This window comes from Carcharodon carcharias, chromosome 15, assembly GCF_017639515.1.
Source record: "Carcharodon carcharias isolate sCarCar2 chromosome 15, sCarCar2.pri, whole genome shotgun sequence".
NCBI lineage: Eukaryota > Metazoa > Chordata > Chondrichthyes > Lamniformes > Lamnidae > Carcharodon > Carcharodon carcharias.
Genome location: NC_054481.1, coordinates 110,159,138 through 110,181,008, shown reverse-complemented (window position 1 = coordinate 110,181,008; position 21,871 = coordinate 110,159,138). Strand labels below are relative to the sequence as shown.

Here is a 21,871-nt window from a genome sequence, read left to right as displayed (position 1 = left end):
GTGGAGAGGAAGGTGGTAGACTATGTGTAGAAATTCCACAGCATGGGACATAAGCAGTTGAAAGAACTGTCAATGGTGGGTTGATGTGGAAGAAGCCAGAGCTGAAGAAATGGAGACTTCAGGGGAAGGAGGTGGTGTGGAACTGGAGGGAGTTATATAGATTTGGAGGGGGAAAAGCAATGAAGTGATTTAAACAAGAAGTGAGGATGTTAGATTGGGGACTTCGAAACATGGGAGCCAAAGTTGGCCAGCAAGAACAGGCTAGGCAAGCGAGTGGGACTTGGTGTTATAAAGCATACGGGCAGCAGAGTTTAGGGTGAGCTGAAATTTATGGAGTATGGAAGATACGAAGGGAGCCAGAAGGCCTTTGGAATAGTTAAGTGTGGAAGTGTCAAAAGCATGGGTGACAGTTTTAACAGAAGATGGGCAGATGCCAAGGTAGAGATGGGTTTGCTACAAAGGTGAAATTAGGTGATATTTGTGATCAAGGGGGCATAGGCGTTAGCTCAGCTCAGGATCAAAGAGGATATTGAGGTTGCATGTGCTCTGCTTGGGATAGTAACCAGGGAGAGGTTTCAATCATTGGTAGAGACACAGAGTTTGTGACAGGGGCTGAAGATAGTGGCTTCAGTCTTCACAATGTTAACTGGAGGAATTTGTGGTTCATTAAGCACTAGATGTCAGACACGCAATCCAACAACAGAGACTGTGGAAGAATCAAGAGAGTTGGTGGAGGGAAAGCATACATATCTTCGCTGGTTATCAGAGGTCAAGATGAAGAGGAGAGGGTCAAGAGTAGATACTTGATGGATGTCAGAAGTAACGGCGCAGGAGTGAGAGGGAAAGCCATTGTGGGAGAGCTTTGGCTACAATCAGATAGGAATCAATAGAATCAAGCAATGGCTGTTCCACTCAGCTGAACAACAGAAGAAAGGCATTGGAAGAGTTCGCTGTGGTTAATCATATCAAAAGCTGAAGTTGGGTTGACGAAGATGAGAAGGGATAGTAAATCACTGTCAAAAGTCACAGAGGATATCATTTGTGACTTTGATTTGGACTGCTTCAGTGCTCTTTTAGGGACAGAAACCTAATTGATGAGATTCAAACATGGAATTGCAAAAAAGAAAAGCATGAACTTGGGAGATGGAACACATTCAATGACTTTGGAAAGCGAGGGGATTTTGGTGATGGATGGTAGCTTGCAAGGCCAAAGGAATTGAGGGTGGGTTTTTTGAGGCGGGGGAGGGGTGGGGAGAGATGATGGACATTTTGAAATGGAGCGCAACACTATCCAGGCAAGGGAACTACTTACAATGTGAACTAAAATTGGACCAAGAAGGTGAGTTGAGTGATCAGCAGTTAAGTGGGAATAGGTTGAGCACAGGAGGTGGACATGATAAGCTAGGACAGTGCACGAGGGGAGGCAAGTGAGAAACAAGAGAAAGATGCAAGTTCATGGTAATAGGAGCCTGGACAGAAGCTTGGCTTTGTAGGCAAGGGAAAGGGAGATTACAGCAGAGGCAGCTGGATGGATGATCTCAATCGCGGTGACATAGAAGTCTTCAAGCTCCTTGCAATTGTTGTTGGAGGTGAGGGTGGAGGGAACAGAAGACAAGCGTTTAAAGGGATGGTTGGTAGTGGAGAAAAGAAGTCTAGGGTTATCTTTGGTTTCTAGGATAATCCAGAGTAACATGTGGTTTTGGCAGAGGTGGAGTGGGCCTGTTGGCACTTGGTAAACCAGTTCTGCAACAGATACCCACCCATTCAATTTGAAAGGATGGAGATGGAGATCCAAGTTAAGCCCAGACCTACTAGCTGTAAATATCTTGAGTGAAATGAAATTGGGGACTCTCACCATTCAGATTCTGGTGCATGAGATTGTACAATGTAACAATCCAATGTTATTTGGCAGTAAATTAAAAATCCTATTCAGAGTTGTCATGAAGCTGGTTGAACAGGAAATGGAAGAATTTACACTGGTGTAGTATAACTTGTTGGAGGCAAATTTTTGGGACAGTTTTGAGAATTTTAATCAAAATCTAACCCTTTCCATAAGTAACACAGAAATATGTGATTTTGGTACATGTGGGGAAATCTCCATTGAGTAAATAACCATCAGCTTGATGTGCATAAAATTCAAAACTATTCTTGAATTTTACAATAATTGTTCCAATTTATAAATACACCTGTTACTTTTTGCTAATTGATAACACGGATAACATTTAGGATTTGTCTTCCTTTCAGATCACTCGGAATTTAATCAATCCTGCTTTCTTACATACTTGGTGTCATTTGTAAGCTGTGATATTCTACTTTTAATACTTACACCAAAATTACTGATAAATGTAAGCAGAGCTCAAGTGACTGACCCCCTGCACTCCACTCATCACAACTGTCCATTAGAACCACTACTGTGGATCTCTGCTCATCAATTCCTATAATTTATCAACTGATTTACATTCTTCTTTTTTCAAGAAGCCTTCCTATAGTCACAAATCTCTTCAAAAGGACTTTATCAAATGCCTTCTTCATACCCACTACTTTACTCTCATCTACCCATTGGGTGGCATCTTTAGAGATTCCAATAAATGCATTAGATGAAGTCTTTTGCTTTTGATGAATCCATGTTGGCTTGGAATTATTGCCATCTTCTCATCCCTTGCTCTTGCCCTTTAATGATGCACATGTGCCACAGTGTTCATCTACAGTAGATTAAACAAACTTGATTTGCAATTTTCAAGATCCTGTGTCAGGCCTTAAACGAAAAAATGTTATTGTGTTAAATTGTAGAAATTTTAGTTACGAATCTTCTACTTCTATTCTTCATTTTCTTAAGCATTCTTTTCCCATTGAGAGGCCACCTTATTCTATAGACAGTACCTTTTACTCCACTTTATTCTATAGGTGGCACCACTGTACCTCACCATATTTTATATGCATTATCTGTGTACCCTTCCTTGTTCTATAGGCGGTGTCATCTGTATCCCACAGTACACTATAAACAGTGCGTCTTTACAACACCACTAGACTCCACCATATTTTATAGGCTGTCTCACTCTACCCAACTAATTCTTTGGGCTTTGCCACTGTACACCACCGTATTCTACGGACAATGTCACTCTCCTCAACTGTAATCCACCTTATTATACAGGCTGTGCCAATTGCAGCCAGCAAAAATGCCTGAAATAAAAACAGAAAAGTAGTTTGCTTTTACCTTTTATCACTAAAGAGAAGTTTCCACTGGAAAATGCAGAAGTCGACATCATTACCCTCCCCTGGTTGTAGCTGTTATAGACCCGCTGATCCCCTGCTGAGAACATATCGAGCACACGATCGACCTTGTATTCACCGCTGATTGAGAACCAGTCCCAATGGGCCACCCGTTGACGGTCATTCAAACGGTCCTGGGTCCAGACTATTCGCTGACTGTAGCACTGCAGCACCACCTCCGACCCAGCGGGGGCAGATATGTTTTGGTATGCCACCACAACACTATCTGGGTTCATTGCATTCGCAGGAACTAGAAAAAGAAGTAATATCATTTTAATTTCTCACCTGATTTGAACTCCATTTTCTCCACTCCAGTAATGCTCTTCCACTTGTCAGTTCCCTCTTTCCTGTCTCAAAGGCGCTGGCTTACTGGGTTGTGGGTTCCAACCTCTACTAAGTGGTAGCAGGGCACAGGACTACAGAATCGTTAAAGCACAGAAGGAGGCCATTCGGCCCATTGTAGAAAGTATCAAAAGCAAGCTAGATCCTGACTACCTCTGGTATTCATACACAAACACTATCTAGCTAGTGATCTGGTGCAGGAAACTTGGCTGAATTTTCCTTACAGTCCAGTGGCAGTGAGGTGATGTAGCATCCATCCAGCTGCCTTGGCTGAGAACAGTCATGGATGTCTTATGATCTGAGGCTAGCAGTATTTATTGAGGGTTTCTAACTACCGTGTAAAATCTTTATCCTAGCAACATACAAGTGACTTTTAGTTTCTAACTATTTGAATTTTCATGTGGATATTTTATTTTGGCAATTTAATTGGGAAGTTAAATCACATTTCAATACATACACGCTGCTAGGTAAGGTTGACCAAAGATACAAGGGCAGTTGGTTTTGGAGGAGTCAGCTTGTTTTAACTTGGTTCATCAGTTTGAAGTGCAGTAACCAAAACCTTCTGGATTCTGAGCTACTAAAATTATTGCCATTTCATTGGCCAATTGAAAACTTAATCAGAATTGTAACTTTCTACTGCAGCAAGCTTCAAATGTTGTAATTTCCTCAGCGTAGCACTAACTAGGGAGTGACTATAGTCATTTAGATGGGGAAAGATTTCTACTAGATACTATTCACAGTGAAGTCACAATTGGCAGGGTACAGCAAAGCAGCAATAGCAGCACCATTTTAGGAAAAAACAGTAAAAACTGGGAAATAAGAATACTGGTCCAAACTTACAAGACCAGTTTGGCCCATTATTCTTAGCTCTCAGGTTTTACTGTTTTTTCATTCTGGGAGAGCATTGAAGAAGGTGAACAACGGGTCTCTTCCTCACCACAGTCAGCTTGAGGCTAACATGTGGAGGCGGTGAGATCCCAGGCACGTGGGAAGGATCCAACGGGGAGGGCCTCTCTCATCACCAGCTGTGTCTTGGTGCTTGTTTGAAAGTTTTTGGTGATGAGGCATTCTCCCAAATGACTTTGACAGGCTGCTCAGGGAAACTTCCGACTACCATCTCCTTTTCCCGCAGGGCTTCAAGGATAGTACGTGCGGACCACTATCTAATTGACTTATGGTCAAAGTTGTTTTCTGCATAAACTTTTCCATCAGAGATAGGTGGTATGGCACAGTCCAACTGCTTGGAGTGTTCCACAGCAACATGGTTAGACCCATCCTTTGCAATGCTGGGGACAGGTAGAATCTCAGCACATAGTGACACTTGGTGTTTGGGTACCAAGGATCCGTACTTGCTTGTATATTTTTGGAAAAAAAGGTGTTTTTTTTATACATTCATGAGATGTGGGCATTGCTGGCTCGACTAGCTTTATTGCCAATTCCTAATTGCCCTTGAGAAGGTGGTGGTGAGCTGCCTTCTTGAACCGTTACAATCTCTGTGGTGGAGGTACACTCACAGTGCTGTTAGGTAAGGAGTTCTAGGATTTTGACCTAGCAACTGAAGGAATGGCGATAAATTTCCAAATCAGGATGGTGAGTGGCCTAGAAGAGAACTTCCAGATGGTGGTGTTCCCGTGTGACTGCTGCCCTTGTCCTTCTACATGATAGTGGTCATAGGTTTGGAAGGTGCTATCTAAGGAGCTTTAGTGAATTCCTGCAGTGCATCTTGTAGATGGTACACACTGCTGCCACTGTGTTTGGTGGTGGAGGGAGTGAATGTTTGTGGATGGGGTGCCACTCAAGTGGGCTGCTTTGTCCTGGATGGTGTCAAGCTTCTTGAGTGTTGTTGGAGCTGCATTCATCCAGGCAAGTGGAGGGTATTCCATCGCACTCCTGACTTGTGCCTTGTAGATGGTGGACAGACTTTGGGTTGTCAGGAGGGGAGTTACTTGCAATAGGATTCCTGGTCTCTGAGCTGCTCTTGTAGCTGCAGTATTTATAAGGCTAATCCAGTTCAGTTGCTGGTCAATGGTAACCCCCAGAATGTTGTTAGTGGGGGAATCAGTGATGGTAAAGCCATTGAATGTCAAGGGGCAATGGTTAGATCCTCTCTTGTTGGAGATGATCATTGCCTGGCACTTGTGGTGTGAATGTTACTTTCCACTTGTCAGCCCAAGCCTGGATATTGTTCAGGTCTTACTGTATTTGGACAAGGACTGCTTCAGTATCTGAGGAGTCGTGAATGGTGCTGAACATTGTTCAATCATTAGCAACCATCCCCACTTCTGACCTTGTGATGAAAGGAAGGTCATTGATGAAGCTGCTGAAGATGGTTGGGCCTAGGACACTACTCTGAGGAACTCCTGCAGTGATGTCCTGGAACTGAGAAGATTAACCTCCAACAACAGCAATCATATTCTTTTGTGCTAGGTATGATTGCAACCAGTGGAGAGTTTTCCCCCTGATTCCCTTTGACTCCAGTTTTGCTAGGGCTCCTTGATGCCACACTTGGTCAAATGCTGTCTTGATGTCAAGGGCAGTCACTCTCACCTCACCTCTGGAGTTCAGCTCTTTTGTCCATGTTTGTACCAAAGCTGTAATAAGTCCGGAGCTGAGTAGCCCTGACGGAACCCAAACTGAGCATCAGTAAGCAGGTTATTGTTATGCAAGTGCTGCTTGATGGCACTGTTGATGACCCCTTCCACCACTTTACTGATGATCGAGACTAGACTAATGGGGCAGTAATTGGCTAGGTTGGATTTGTCCTGCTTTTTGTGTATAGGATATACCTGAGCAATTTTCCACATTGCTGGGTAGGTGCCAGTGTTGCAGCTGTACTGGAACAGGTAGGTTACGGCCACAACAAGCTCTGGAGCGCAATTCTCGAAACGTCAACTCTTTTCTTCTCCGCCGACGCTGCCAGACCTGCTGAGTTTTTCCAGGTAATTCTGGTTTTGTTTTGCATTTCCAGCATCCACAGCTTTTTGTTTTTATCTTCAGTACAATTGCTGGAATACTGTCAGGACCCATTGCCTTTGCAGTATCCAATGCCTTCAGCTGTTTCTTGATATCATGTGAAGTGTATCGAATTGGCTGAAAACTAGCATCTGTGATGCTGGGGACCTCCAGAGGAGGCTGGGATAGATCATCAACTCAGCACTTCTGGGTGAAGATTGTTGCAAATGCTTCACCCTTATCTTTGGCACTGATGTGCTGGGCTCCCCCATTGTTGAGGATGAGGATACTTGTGGAGCTTCCTCCTCCAGTTTAATTGTATACCACCATTCACGGCTGAGTTTTCCCAGGGAAGCTCACTGTCTAAAGTCTTTCAGCTATTGTGCACCGAGGGGTTGAAAACTCTGTGGACCCACTCATGCCTGACTTGCTATGTATATTGCGAATATCAAGAATATTGAAATTATATTGAGGCACCTCAGAGTGGAACATTCTGTATGGAGAAAAGTTGAGTTTTAATCACACTTTCTGTAATATTCAATTTGAAAGATTTTTGTAAGTCTTACAAATTTTGAATAAAGTATAGTTTTGGAAAAAAAATTTACACATTAAACTCAATGCAAAATGAAAATTGAGCAGGATATAGAATGGGCTGCCAATTCCCTATCATCCATTTTGCGCTATTGTCTAGGATGAATTTCCTCCCCAACTTTTAAAAAATGACTTCACTATTTTGTATTCAGGTAATTGATCTAATACTGCCTATTTTGCACCATTTACCCTTTTATCCCTAAGTGTCTGAGTTGAGCATTCAGTCATATAGAGATTAGAACTTATCATAAGTACATGAGGCAAGAACATCTATATTGACTTCAACATTTGGACAAAGGCCACATCCAATATGCTGATTTGTTTTTCCTCTTCAGATGCTGGTGACACTGCTGTGTATTGCTAGTAATTTCAGTGGGTAAAAACTTGTTTTCCAATGCATTACTATGCAAGATTTCAGCAATGTTCTACATTCTCATCACGCAAAAAGTAATTATTCACTCCTTATATAATTACGTAAAAAGAATTAAGTAATAAGAAATTTCTTACCATTAGTGTAGGCAATGGCAAATTTCACTGTAAAGAAAGAATGAGAAAGATTATAAGTTTTTTAAACTTCTGAACACCACTATGGAGCTCAGGGCTCATTTTATGCAAGTGCTAAAATAGAGTTTAGATTCTTCTATTGTAACAGTTTACTTTAATCTCACCCTACTGCTAAACTGACATGATATTGGTCAAGAGAAGGCAGATGTTATTTTTGCCTTCCTGGATGATCTTTGAATAAAGGGCAGTTTTAGGTAATGGAAATCAGAACTCAATAATGGTCTAAGTGGTTTTGCCAGATCAGGCGATGAATGGTTAAACCAGATGTTCACTAAAAATGATCAAGTCTATGCCCCTGGGTGTAAGGAAGCCGACATGAGGTGTATACTGGGAGAATGAATAGGGTGGGAAAGAGTTATAGTTCTAGTGGGACAGGAGCATCAAAGGTAATGGAAAAGTGTGATTTAGGAAATCAATAGCTGTCAAGCATCATAATGGATTAACCATCAAAGACTAGATAGCTGAGAGTTTGAGATTGTAGAGGTAAGTGGCTTGGGGGGAAGATATTCCAGGGTTTGACAATGAAAGAAGTGGGTTTGAGAAGAAGGGAGGTGAATGTGGGTGGAAAGCAATGCAAGAAAATTATCAATGATTACCTTATCCATGATATTTGTGATAGGAGTAGGGAGGCCGCGTGAGAACATGGGATCGAGTGGTGTTATTTGTGGGTAGAAGTGATTTAAGGAAGAAAGAAGGGCAGTAGAATCAAAAATCAAAGATGAGAAAACAAGAAGTTTTGAGATGGAGCTTGAAATCACCAAGGATGAGAAGTCACTCAGTGCAGAAGAGAGAAGAAAGCAAATAAGATATTTAAGTAAGAAATTTGGAGTGATATTTGGGTGGGCAGTACAGATCAAGAATTTTAAATGAGAGTTGTGAAGGGTGGAACAAGGTGGGAGAAGTTGCCAGAGGAATAGGGGACAGACCAAGGTGTATTTTAACATTTGGAGGGCAGGGGATCAGCGAGTCTTTGAGTTTCAATGTGCAGTGACACCTGTGTTTTAGGAGGGTTCCAAAATGTGGGATTTGCCATCCATTATGCAGGTGTGTGCTGTTTAAATGTCACTGTGAACTTGTGGCTTCTGCTTGTTTGACAGGCTGGACGAGCTTGAAGCAGAGAAGCAGTAAGTTTGTCAACAGCTTCAAGATCTGCAAAAAGAGGTAAGTTTGTGTCTCTCAAGTGCCTGTAATAGTTGCATGTGTCTTATTATTTTTTGATTTGTCTTTTTAAATTGATAGCTCTGGATTGTTACATTTTTAATTGCGGATGACTGAAGTTTTTGGGGCACAAACTACAATTGGATACACAAACAGGTTCACAAGGATAAACAAAATCATGATGGAGGGGGGTACAAACGGCGGGAGTTGACTGTAGTATCTTCACACTCTTCCCATCCACAAGGCTACATGTGCTTTGGCAATATCATTGTATTTAGCAAGTTAAGTAGCATTATGAATCTCAGGTAGGACTCACCTTTAGAACAAGTGATTCATTTTTTGCAACTCATCACCAATGTGCATCACTGAGTTACTGTCACATTCCAACATCATTATCTTTGAACAACTATTATCAATGCATACAAGATTGAGGCATTGCCCAATTGGCCATGATTCAGAGTTAGGAGATGCTCACTGGTTTTGATATCCACACGATGTAACTTATTCTGTATATGTATTCTCTAGATGTTAATTCTCCACTGTTGTGGGTTAAAGCCCCTGTCCAGGACTTCAGTACAAAAGTCAAGGTTGGCATGACCAGAACAGTACTGAGGGAGTGCTGCATCATCATAAGAGCATAAGAAATAGGAGCAGGATTATACCCCTTGAGCCTGCTCCACCATTCATATGATCATGACTGATCTTCTGCTTCAGCTTTATTTTCCCACTCACTCCCCATATCTCTTGATTCCCAAAAATGTCTTTCTCAGCCTCTGGAGATACCATGTTTTGGATGAAACATTAAACTGAGACCCTGCCTGTTCTCTCAGGCAGGTGCAAAAGATCTCAGAGCACTGTTTTGATGAAGAACAGTGGAATTCTTCTTGGAGTCTTAGTCAGTATTAATCCTTCAATCAACATCACCAAAAACAGATTATCTGGTAAATATCACATTGCTGTTTTTGAGAGCTTGCTATGTGCAAATTGGCTGCTGTATTTCCTACATTACTGCGCTTCAAAAGTAGCTCAATGGCTGTAAAGTGCTTTAGGTCATCTTGTGATTGTGAAAGGTGCTATATAAATGCAAGTCTTTCTTTTCTGTTCTACATTGGAGTCGTGGTAAAAAATGCAGGAAACTATCTCAACTTCAGTTTATTTAAAAGGATGGTACCGGAACAATCCATGGTGAAGATCATTACATTGTCATGGCTACATCTGCTTCATATGTCTGAAGGTGCAACAGTTTTCAGCAGGGAAGGATTATCCACCTTGGTAGGTTTAAAACAGCCAGTAATGCAAAAGCAGCAGCAGGGAGAACAGAGTTCAATTTGTTTGGATTGGTAGAGTGTTCCCATAATCGCTAAACACTTTGACAGCAGAAAAACAAAGGGGTGAATTTTAATTGTCAAAAAACAGATGGGTTTAAGTTGGCTGGGATGTTACAAATTTCAAACCTGAATCCAACCCACCTCGAGCCTACCCACTTCTGGTTTTAATGGAGGTGGGGGGGAAGTAGGTAACCGACTTGCTCCTAGGAAGCGGGTCATTCATTTAAACTTTTTAATAACATTGCATGCATTTTACATTTTACCTCACATTTTACCTCTCTTTTAAATTTTACACCTGCTGGCCATATTTCCTGGTCCTTGAAAAACCCAGCAGCTGAAGAGAGGAGAGGAGTGTTGGGTCCAGCAGCTATGTGCCTTTCCAGCACTGTTTGTGGGCCAGGAGGAGCAGGAGCACTTCCCCTTAGCCCCTAAAATTAACTTGCCCCTGTCACACAATCAGACACCCCATAACATGACCCACCATCATTTGTCTACGATCACCCAGGCACCTGCCTTTGATCTCCCCCTAGAGCTACTTCCAATCTCCTCCTGTCTACTGAACTTTCTGATCCTTCCCTCCTCTCCTTGTTTCCTCACTGCAGCATGGTGCTGAAGGCCTCCTTACCCAGTATCCAGATAGCTTTTTGAACTGTTAAATTCGGCAAGACCCGCGGGAAACCCATTATTATAGATTTCCCAAATGCAAAACTGCTTCCCTCACGCCCCTGCTTCCTCCCTGCAAATATTGGGCTAGAGATTCAGAGCTGCAGGCTTCATAATATTTGGTCAGTGCCCAATTTAAGTTAGCCAGATTTCACAGAATATTATTCCAAGTTCCAACTTTCTCTTTATCGTCACTTAAAAAGGAACATAAGTATCAACTGCAGAGAGTGTCTATCAGTGAGTGTTCATGCATTTTTTGTACAGCTCTCTAGCTCCATCAAATGACCACAGAAATCATTCAAACAGTATATTCTTCAAGCTTCCTTTTGTATCCATTCCACAAAGTGATCACCATTTTAAGGCATTACAGCTATATCTTTAATGGCTGCATTCAGCTCTGATGAGAAACTTTTCAAATTTGCCAGCTTAAAATGAGATAACGAAACAAAATTGCCCTTTGTGGAGATTCAGAGCTAAAGTTGTGTACTTCGAAGAGGTTCCCAGTTCTCTTAAAGATGCAGCTCACCCAGATTCTGGTCTACTCTTCCTTTCCTGAAGGTGCTGATTCTCACTGGCGCTCAGGTTCCTTCTTCTCCTGAAGGTGCCTACTCTCATTGAGATTCAGATTTACAGGAGCTCATGATCCTTTAGTACCTAAGCAAAGTGCTGTTCTTCCTGCATGAGCCCAAACAGTATCGGGAAGATACTGGACTTTGGAGAACATTACAGAAACTCATCAGATCTCTGAGTCTCTAACCCCAATATATGCATGGAGGAAGCAGGGGCATGAGGGAAGCAGTTTTGCATTTGGGAAATCTATAATAATTGGTTTCCCTCAGGTCCTGCCGAATTTAACAGTTCAAAAAGCTGTGGTCATCAGAAGACATAGGTCCACACTCATCTTCTGGACGCAGTGAATCATGATTCGGAATTGGCTTATCTTTTCTCTGCCTTTGTTCAACATTTACATGCATCAGCTATGGATCAGTTGGTTGCATTCTCACCACTGAGTCAGAATGTTGTGGATTTGAGTACCATTCCAGAGATTTCGTTTCATAACACAGGCTGACGCTCCCAGTGCAGTAGTATTGTTGGAAGTGCTATCTATTAGGTGAGATGGTACACTGAGACACTGAGGCCCTATCTGCCCTTCCAAATAGATGCAAAAGACACCATGGGCAGAATTATCCCTTTGGTGAGCGGGAGCGGGACCTGGCCAATTGGGAACCCGCCCATTCGCACCCGCTCCCGCACAGCCCCCTCGACAGGGGGATAATGCTGCCCCACACCCACCCCCCCGGCACTATTTGAAGAAGACCAGGTGAGTTCTTCCCAGTGCCCCAGCCAATATTTATCCCTCAACTAACATTATTAAAAGCAGGTCATTTGGTCATTTATTAAAGTGCTGTTACTGGGCCTTACTGGGTGCAAATTAACTACATTACACTTCAAAAAATACTTAATTGCCTGTAAAGCGCTTTTGAACATCCTAGCTCTTGAAAGACACAATATAAAAGCAAGTCTTTTCTGTGCTTCCCATGGATCGCTGTAGGAAATACTGGCATGTTTGTTGAATATTTAACCAGTTTCTACAACCCCATTTTAGAATAAATCCTGAACAGCCTCTAATATTTAAATCAATGAAATGATTGGTAAAGTTAATATTTTAAGTCAAAATATAATTTCAATCTTAGAGATTCCTGCCCATGTCAGTTAAGAATGGGAGTTCCTCAGCCCACCTGAATTGGCTTATCATTTAAAACCATGTTCAGAGGCCTTTCACACGACTGGAATCTTCTTTCTGCCTGCTACTCAACCTTCTCTGAACTGTCCTCTCTTCGTCCAATTAACTGAAAACAGCCAAATATACTCTGTCTTCTGTCTCCCCATTTCATTGTTGAAAGGCTTATCAGACTGTCCCATACTCCAAAACATTATCTTCCAGACCTCCCTTACCTCTCCTCCTCCTAAAGGCTTTTAAAAATCCAAACTTTCTGGTGCCTTAATCACCACTTCCTAGTTCTTTGGTGTTGTCAACACTATGGACCCCAGACCCGGGTCAGCAGTTTTCTCCTGAATTCTGTAGATAATTTAATTGCATTTTGAGAAGAATTGTAGCCCAAAGACTCTCCGGACAGACCAATACCAAAGGAAGCAATTGCTGTAGCACTGAGTCAAATGGACTAGAAGACCCAGGCTTATCTCCTGGTCTTTGTTGAGTTTGCTGAACTCCATCAAGAAAGCAACTGGATTTCCACAGTTGATCTCACTTTACTTGAACTAGGGCAGGAAAACACAGCTTAGATTCCTTCTCTTGAATTACTATTGGTCAACATCCGCTGGACGCTATGGGAGGATTTTCCCCTCAGTGGGTGGGTGCAGCGGGTGGGCCGGGGAGCGGCCGCGAAACGGTCCAGTACCCGCAATCGGGCCCAACTATGATTTCATGCTGGCTGGCTAATTAACGGCCAGCCAGCGTGAAACGCGTGCTGGGAGTCTCAGCGTTGCCGGGGTGGGGGCAGGAGGAGCGTGAGCACTGAAGTTTGTACATATGCAGGAGTGCGCTCACTGAAAGCTCCCTGAAGACACAAAGCTGAAGAATTTTAAAATGAAAAACAAAGATTTTAAAAGGAAAACATGTCCCTACATGTGACTCTGTCACATGAGCAGGGACATGTGAAAAATGAGTTTAAAATTTTTAAATTTTTTTTTTAGTCATTGTTGGAAACCTCATCCCGCCTGTGGATGAGGTTTCGTAAAAAATGCAAAGGCCGCCCAGCCTATTTGTCCACCCCCCAACCATAAAGTTGGATGGGCAGCAAAAATTCAATTTAATTAATTGATTAATGGGCTAAATAGCTTTCTTAATTGTCAACAGGCACACTGCCGACTCTCGCAAGCGCCCGCTGATTGAAATATCTTGCGAGTGCATGATGATACCCACCCGACGTCATCGCGCGCTATTTCACGCTCCAGCGTTTCAGGTGCGTGTCTGCTCATCGAGCTGAAAATCCTGCCCTATATATATTGATGCTGTGTGAGAACAGGGTCAGGTTTGGCCTTGATACTCACCATGACACTGAAGGCTTCTTTTCCTGGTTCCATGGAGATGGGTGTGGAAGTGGGACTGGGAGGAAAATGACAAAATCTCATGTTGGGGCAGCTCCCCAACAAGATCCTGCCTTTGAGCATTTTGCCGGTGGCAGGTTCTGACCGCCACTGACTACCTAGCCCGGTAGCGGCAGATAGCTGATGAAGCTCCATTAAGTCCCCATTTGGGGTCATGTTGGCAGCTCCACAGTAACAGATGGGCCCCTGCTGAGGCCAAAGTCCAGCTATTGCTTGCAGATAGTCTCCTGGTGGCAGGCCGGGGGAACAAGCGAAGCCTCCTCTAAATTTTTCATCCACCCGCTAAGCCATGGCTGCCAGAGGGCCACAGCTGAGGCTGACCAGGGGGCTGGGCTCCGCAGCCTAGCAGATGTGGCCACACATTTTTTTCCACAATTACAGTTCTTCAGAGGAATATTCTATCTTTAGCTCCCCTCCTGTTCTCCTATCCACATTAGCAGCACTGCTGACTGGCTTTCGTTGTGGGCACTCCTATTGGGCCTGCCAGTTCCCTGGTCCACCCGCAGTCCTTAAATAGGTTGGGATCCTGGCTGCAGCTTCTTAATCGGCTGCCTCTGCGAAGATTGCCATGAACATTCTGCCATGGATCAAAGGCAGGTAAATGGAGGCACAGATCAGCCATGATCTACTTAAACGACGGAACAGATTCTTGGGGCTGAATTACCTATTCCATTCCTACAAAAATTCTTGTGACCCTTGGCAGATAAAACAGCGGGTTGGTAAAAGGGGGAGGATAATTACAGTCGAGGTTAGTAACAGCTGTTTTGAATTAGAAAGGAATTCTGAGCTGTGCAGAGTCAGGAACTTCAGGGTCACATGACCTTGCTCTTAAAGCGAGAGAAGAGAAAAACAGTTAAAAAAACATTTAAAATATCATCTGGGGAGCACCTGCCAGGAAGTAAGTAACTAACCAGGGCACCACATTAGTGAAGAGCATTGGAGTAAACTGGAGCAAGTGATGCAGCAGGGTCAGTGAGAATAACAAAATAAATAGATTGACATAAATTAGGCACAGACATAGGAGTAAAGACCGTTCAATGGCATGAAATATTATTGAACTTAAAAATCTTTCCAATGTTAAAACAGAACAACCAGCATAATGCACAACAAATCACAACACTGTAAACAGAATAATGCACAGGCAGGGGTGTGATACGTACAGGATAGCACCCAGCATAGGGTGTGTTATGTACAGGATTATTCACAGAGTGTACTAAATGCAGTGCAACACAACAGTTAATGTGATGCAGAAGCATAATACAAATATTACATCACTGCCAACAAGCTATTCTACATGAGGGATCATCACAAGTTAGCTTGATCTTGTCCCACCTCTCATCCACACAGTTTCCATCAGAAATCATTAGATAATGACCAGGAGCAGGGAATCTGGTGGATTTTCCCTCCCTGCCTCCCATTGCTAACCCCATTCTCCTTTTACTGTCTGATTCTGATGTCACTCTACTCTTCCTCTGGATCTATTGTCACTCTCTTTCTCTCTGATTCTAATCCCATTCCCCTTTTACAATCTCTAATTCTAATGCAAATTTACAAAAATCCATCTGGCCTAATCCTCTTTCCACAAGATAAATTATTTTAATAACAATATCATGATAGCAAAGGTCTCCATGTTCCTGGAACTGTCAGAATCAGGCTCTGATTTTTTTTGTTTACAGGCACAAGGAAGAATGGTAGGCCTAGAAGGTATGTGATAAGGACTCACTCAATTTTGTCTATTTCTGTGAGTTTTAGAGCATAAAGTGCCAGAACTAGCAGAGTGCATCCTGGGATGGAAAGAATAATTTTCAGACAGTTACAACTGCTGACAAGGAGATTTCAGTATGTCTGTTTCTCTCATCTCTGATGTAATAGTTACAAACAGTATAAACAATCGTTTTCACAAGCCCATCCTAATTTGTTATGTGGCAATTTTAACCCTGCCAACCTGGCAGAAACCAGATGGGCAGCTAAAATCATTTGCGGAATTGCCTACCCAGGACCCGCTCTTCCCCGCAGGTTCCAAGTTTAGCAGGCATTCTGCACATGTGAGAAAAACCCTCATGATTCTTCTTTAAATATGGGGTCACCTGGGCCTGACTGCTATGGTAATTAGCTCCCTTTGTTGGGAAGCATGAAGGGGCTGGAACAGGCTCACAAAGACAAGTATTGATACATTTTTTGGCTTCCTTGTGAGGCCAGGAAAAACAAAAGTGCTCTTCCCTTGTCCTGGATTCACCCTTTCCCTGGCCACAAGGCCCTCCCATCTATTTCACCGAGTATCAGGGCCCATTCCTTCAGCTACCAACCACTCACTGCAGCCCAGCCACGTGCAGCTTCTTGCCAGTTTTGAATGGAGATTGTGGGGTCTATGTGGATTAAATCTCCTGGGCCTCCATTTGTCAATGTTGGTATAGTTGGTGCCTCCAGCTGTGGGCCTCCAGTTAAAATCGGGGCTTTAGTCTGTCCAGTCTTCTTCCCATCTCTCTTGCAGGTGTTTACTTGTGATAGTGTACAGGTTCCACAGAGAATGCCCACTGTTCAGTATTTACTTCATCTGACCATCCTTCACATGCAAGTTCTTTTTTTTTGAAAAATATACTTTATTCATAAAATATCTGGGAGAACATTCCAAACCATTTCAAAATCACCATCACAAAAGTACAATCAGATTCAACTTTTACACATAGATCACAAGGTCCATCAATACAATCAATGAATATTACAATCATTTCAACAGGGTCAATGCAGATAACCATCCTTCACATGCAAGTCTTGTTAGTGAGTGTTAGAAGTACATTTGTGGGAGAATCACAGCAAAGCCCAATCCTCTCCTCCTCTGGTTATTTGCAGGCATCTTTCGGTGGAAATGACTGGGTAGTCATCAGGGGCAAGGGCCCTTGATTTGTTCCCCTTTCTAACCTGGGCACAGAGGTCAATTGTAATCATGACTGAGGTCAACTATGCATGGCAGGAAAGACTTCAGGTCTTTATTCAAATTTAATGCAATGTGCTTATATTTTGTTCCGTGTTACCTGATCTGGCTTTGGATAAAGAAATGTGAAATGAACTGTCACACTAGCCAGATCATTTTAAGAGTGAATTTCACTGTGATGTTTCTCTTTTATTCCCAAGGGCTGAATTTTGTGGTCATCAAAGTGATGGATGTTAATATGGAGAACACCTTCCACAACAGGTAAGCAGTCTGAACATCAAACACTGCCAGGGACCAGTGCAACACAAGTTAAATACAAAGTAAAACTCCCTCTATACTACTCATTGAACACTCCCAGGGCAGATACAGCATGGATTAGATACAAGGCCAACCTTCATCGTGCAAATAACTGAGCAGAGCAGCTCTAAATGTGCAAGAGAAATTGCATAGCATCATTATCACTGGCAGGAAGGATGTTTGCTTAAACTCTGCTGCTTTATTCCAAAGGCAAACGTGAAAGCCACTGCGTATGTTTGTCTAATCTCTGACTAAAGCACCAAGAATAATCACAAGTCAACAAGCTTCCATTAACATCCTGCCCATATATACTGTTCAACTCAGAACACCCTAACCAGTAAACTTTAAATTAGCGATTGCCTCTTTGTCTAGTTATCAAGTGACACAGAAGAACGTAAATTTCAAATCAGGATACAATTATGTGATTTATATCTCTGAATCTTTAACTTGTCTCTTTTTAAAGAAAATCAGTAGGCAAAACTTCTTACCTTTTAAAAGCAGGAGATGCCATAACAGGAGTTTTGCTAGCTGTTCCATTCTTTTTCTTTTGTCTTTAGTAAACTTTTCTCGGTTGTTTCAATCAAAAACAAATCATGACATCATCACAGTGCTTTGTTGCAGAAACTCCAAGCGTTTTTGGTCCAAAGGGACCTGCTTAAGCTTGGAGATTTTCTTTAATCGAGATGGTGGGGGTGGTGTGTTGACCTGTCCTGTCAGTGGAGATTTTTTGTTGAGGTGGGACCAGCCTCACAAGCAAATGAGCCCTTTTTGCCTGCAATTAATTCCAATCCTATGCTGTTCCTAGCTTTGGCAGAGGGTAATGTGACTCTCCCGCTAATCACACTGCTCTGCACGGCTCCAGATCCTAAGCTGTGTTTCTTCTTTCTGTGTGTGTTATTAATTTGCTCAGAATTGGAGCAGCTTTGAGTTGTCCCAGCCCCATTTGGCTCTGGGCCCTAAAACTTCTTCACTTTGGATTTTTCAGACTTATTTTGATTTTATTTTCCCCCTTTAATCTGAACTTTCCTTATAGAAATCTCACAGCCAAGATCTGTTAACCCTCTGTGTGCTGATGTAACTTGAAGTGCAATGTTCTATCAAAAATAATGGGCAGAATTTTACACTGATCTGGCAGGCGCACGCCCAACTTGATCGTGCATGAAATCATGCGATATGATGTCATCCCATGCTTACACGATATTTCTGTTGGCGGGTGCGTACAAAAGTTGGAAGTGCGTCTACCGACAATTAAGAGGCCAATTAAGGTCATTAATGGTGCAATTGTCTTCATTTTACATTGCCCATCCAACCTTATGGTTGGCAGATGGGCAAATCAGCCTTTACCTTTTTCATGAAACCTCATCCAAGGGCGCAGCGAGGTTTCTGTGATGAAATAAAATAAAAATAAAAATTGGTGATCAACAGCCTTATCATGTATATTTTCAGGTGTCTGATTAGGATGCTTGGACGTTTTTTTTCTGCTTTTCAAAACTTTATTTGAAGATTTTCGGGTCTGCAGCTCCCTGAGGCAGCTCTCAGCATTCAGGAAGCTTTCTCTCAGTGCTGGCCCGCACCTGCGTTGATGTCAGCACCCTCCCTCTTCCTGCCCCCACCCCAGCAGCGCTGAGCTTCTCAGCACGTATTTCACGCTGGCTGGCCGATCCTGGGCCCGCTGATCATGCCAGCCTGCTGACCTAAAAATTCTGCCCAACATACCAAGTCTGCCAAATATGGGCTTGAGCTATCTTTTGGCACATGCTTATTTGTGGGAGGCAGCCCAAGTGGCTGATTATGGTTATGCCAAGCCATACTTAATTTTAATTTTTCCGAATGAAATTCCTGTCCCTTATTTGAATAGGCCACCAGCTCATGATGGACCTGTTCAGGGAGCTTGGTCTGGCCTTGGGGCACACTTGGCTGGGACCAGAGATAAGTGACCAGTTAATCTAGTTTTTTTTAAGGCAGTTTTGGTTTTTGTAAAACAGATTAATATTGCCACATGTATCTGTTTCTTTTCTTTCATTCTCCTCCCCCCACCCCTCATTTTCGGTGCCTACTGTTCCTGGGTTCTGGTACTGCTCCCCATGGATCTTTTCCAGTGGTCTTTTCCAAGAACCCATTAGTCCTGTGTGAATCCAGGCAATGAGTGTTTGCACGCCGTTCAGTTTTAAATTGATTTGTTCTTGGGATATAAGCCAATGTTTTTGCCCATTAATAGTTGCCCTGAGAGCATTAAGAATCAACTATAATCTACAACAGGAGTCAAACATAGGCCAGACCAGGATAGAGGTGGCAAGTTCAATTTTTTGAACAACATTAGTGATCCAGTTGGGTTTGTAATGGCAATTCAAGCAGTCTGTATACTCATTTTTGTATTGTACACTGAACTTGGTTTTACAATTTACCAAGGTGTGATTTGAACTCACAGAGCTGAATCTTCTCACCTTAGTCTTTGTTCAGGGGTCAGGACCATTTCTGGTTTATGAACCCAATCGCTGCAGTAGTGGGCCTCCTGGTTGCTCTTTACCAGAGCAAACCAAGTAAGAGTCTGCCTCCGGGATCCTTCACCAAAAGGGAGGGCAGGTGGGATGATGTAGCCATTTAGTCAGAGGAAGGATTGCTAGTTAAAGGGACCACACTACGTGTCAGAGAAGCTCACTATGACTTGGACTTTTCAGGCCACAGCACCTACAGGAATAGTGAGGAGTTCTCAAAAGGCTGGCCCCCACGCCTCTCACTATTAGCTGGAGGTATAGCTGAGGGAGCTGAGGGGCTGCAGTTAGGTGAGCTTTAATGACAAGAGGAAGAGGGCAACTTGTTCAACCAAGCAGTGATGGATGCAAGTGGCTGAGCAAGTAAGCAGCAGTGTGGACCTCCTAACCTGGAGGAGTCAGGACCTCATAAAGGACAGGAGAGTGGTCATAATGCTGCCAGGTGCCAAGCCACACACTTCTGACTTGCACAGCAAGCTTCAGGTCAACATACCTTACAGTTCCACTCATTCCTCTCTATGCAGGCACCTCTAATCCCCATCTGAGCACTCTTGCTACAACATCTCTGTCACCATAGTCAAATGTTGTCCTTCACTCCCACTGAACATAAGCCATTCCTAACAATCCCACCTCCCTGCTTTCTCTCCTAGAATGAGAGGAGATGCAGACCTTGGCAACAGTCAGAGATGTGGTCTTCAAATAAAAGATGTTGCTATGAGTACCTACATGGATCCTAGCTTTACCTGCCATTTTGTAGGGTGTGTGGAACATTTCTTATTTCAGTCCTACTCAGGTCCCCTTCCTCAATTCTTTTTCCATTACATTGATGACCATACTGGTGCCGTTTCCTGCTCTCGTCTGGAACTGGAAAACTTTATCAACTTTGCTTCCAATTTCCGCCCTTCTCTCGCCTTCACATGATCCATCTCTAACTCTTCCCTATCTCGACTTCTCTGTCTCCACTTCTGGGGATAGGCTATCAATTAATATTTATAATAAGCCCACTGATTCCCATAGCTACCTTGACTAGACTTCCTCACAACCTGCTTCCTGGAAGGACTCCATTCCATTCTTCTAATTTCTCAATCTCCATCATGTCTGTTCTAATAGTGCAACCTTCCACAACAGCACTTATGATATGTCTTCCTTTGTCCTCAACCAAGGATTGCACCTCACCGTTGCTGATAGGACCATCAATTGTGTCAGTCTCATTTCCTGTACTTCTGCTCTCATGCCTTCTCCTCCCTCCCAGAACTGCTTGCCTTCACACCACCACCCCACATTCAACAGATCATACTTCACCATTTCAGTTGTGATGCTACCAAACACACCTCCTCCTCCCCTGTCAGCATTCCAAAGGGACTGCTCCCTCTGCGAAACCCTGGTCCTCTCCTCAAACACACCATCACCTCATCCCCTTTCCATGCATAAGCAGACATAACACTTGCTCTTTTACTTTCTTGCTCCTCAACATCCAATGCCCAAAACACTCCTTTCAGGTGAAGCAGCGGTTTACATGTACTTTTTCAGCTTAGTATACTGTACTTGCTGCTCACAATGCGGCCTTCTCTACTTTGGAGAGACCAAACACAGATTGGGTGACCACTTTGCAAACAACTCTGCTCAGTCCACATGCATGACACTGAGCTTCCTGTTGCCTGCCATTTTGATTCTCCATCTTGCTCTCATGCTGACATTTCTGTCCTCGGCCTGCTGCAGTGTTACTGAAGCTCAAGGAACCGCGAGGAACAGTAATTTATCTTTCGATTAGGCACTTTACACTTTCTGAGTTCAACAATTTCAGACCATAAACTCTGCCCACCGCCCCCCCCTCCATTTTGTTCACTTTTTTGCATGTAACAACCTTAATCGTTTTTCATGCTTTTACTTTTGAACACAGCTGCCATTCACACTCACTCTGGATAAATCTTTTGTTTCTCTACTGCAACCATAACCACTGTCTTTGCACTTTGTACCATTAATTCTTTGGTCATTTAATCTTTCTTGCCCTCTACCCTATCCTTTTGATCTTCCCTTATGTTCTTCATTTCCCCCCTCCTTTCACTTGCACAAAATCTATTACATTTCTTTCTTCCTTCCGTTCTAAAGAAAGGTCATTGACCTGAAATATTAACCCTGTTTATCTCTCTTCT

At 43.0% G+C, this 21,871-nt stretch overlaps 1 protein-coding gene across 3 annotated transcripts in view; it reads right to left on the bottom strand.

The window, feature by feature from the left end:
- LOC121288228 (matrix remodeling-associated protein 8-like) overlaps nt 1–18,105 on the bottom strand; it is a 54,457-nt gene extending 36,352 nt beyond the window's left edge. For all 3 annotated transcript variants that reach the window (XM_041206695.1, XM_041206696.1, XM_041206697.1), the window contains exons 1-3: nt 17,715–18,105; nt 7,663–7,689; nt 3,215–3,520 (exon numbers count right to left, since the gene is read on the bottom strand). In XM_041206695.1, coding sequence (XP_041062629.1) covers nt 3,215–3,520; nt 7,663–7,689; nt 17,715–17,763 — 382 coding nt within the window. In that variant the 5' untranslated portion in view covers nt 17,764–18,105. The remainder of the gene's footprint in view (nt 1–3,214; nt 3,521–7,662; nt 7,690–17,714) is intronic.
- Nucleotides 18,106–21,871: the final 3,766 nt, after the last annotated feature.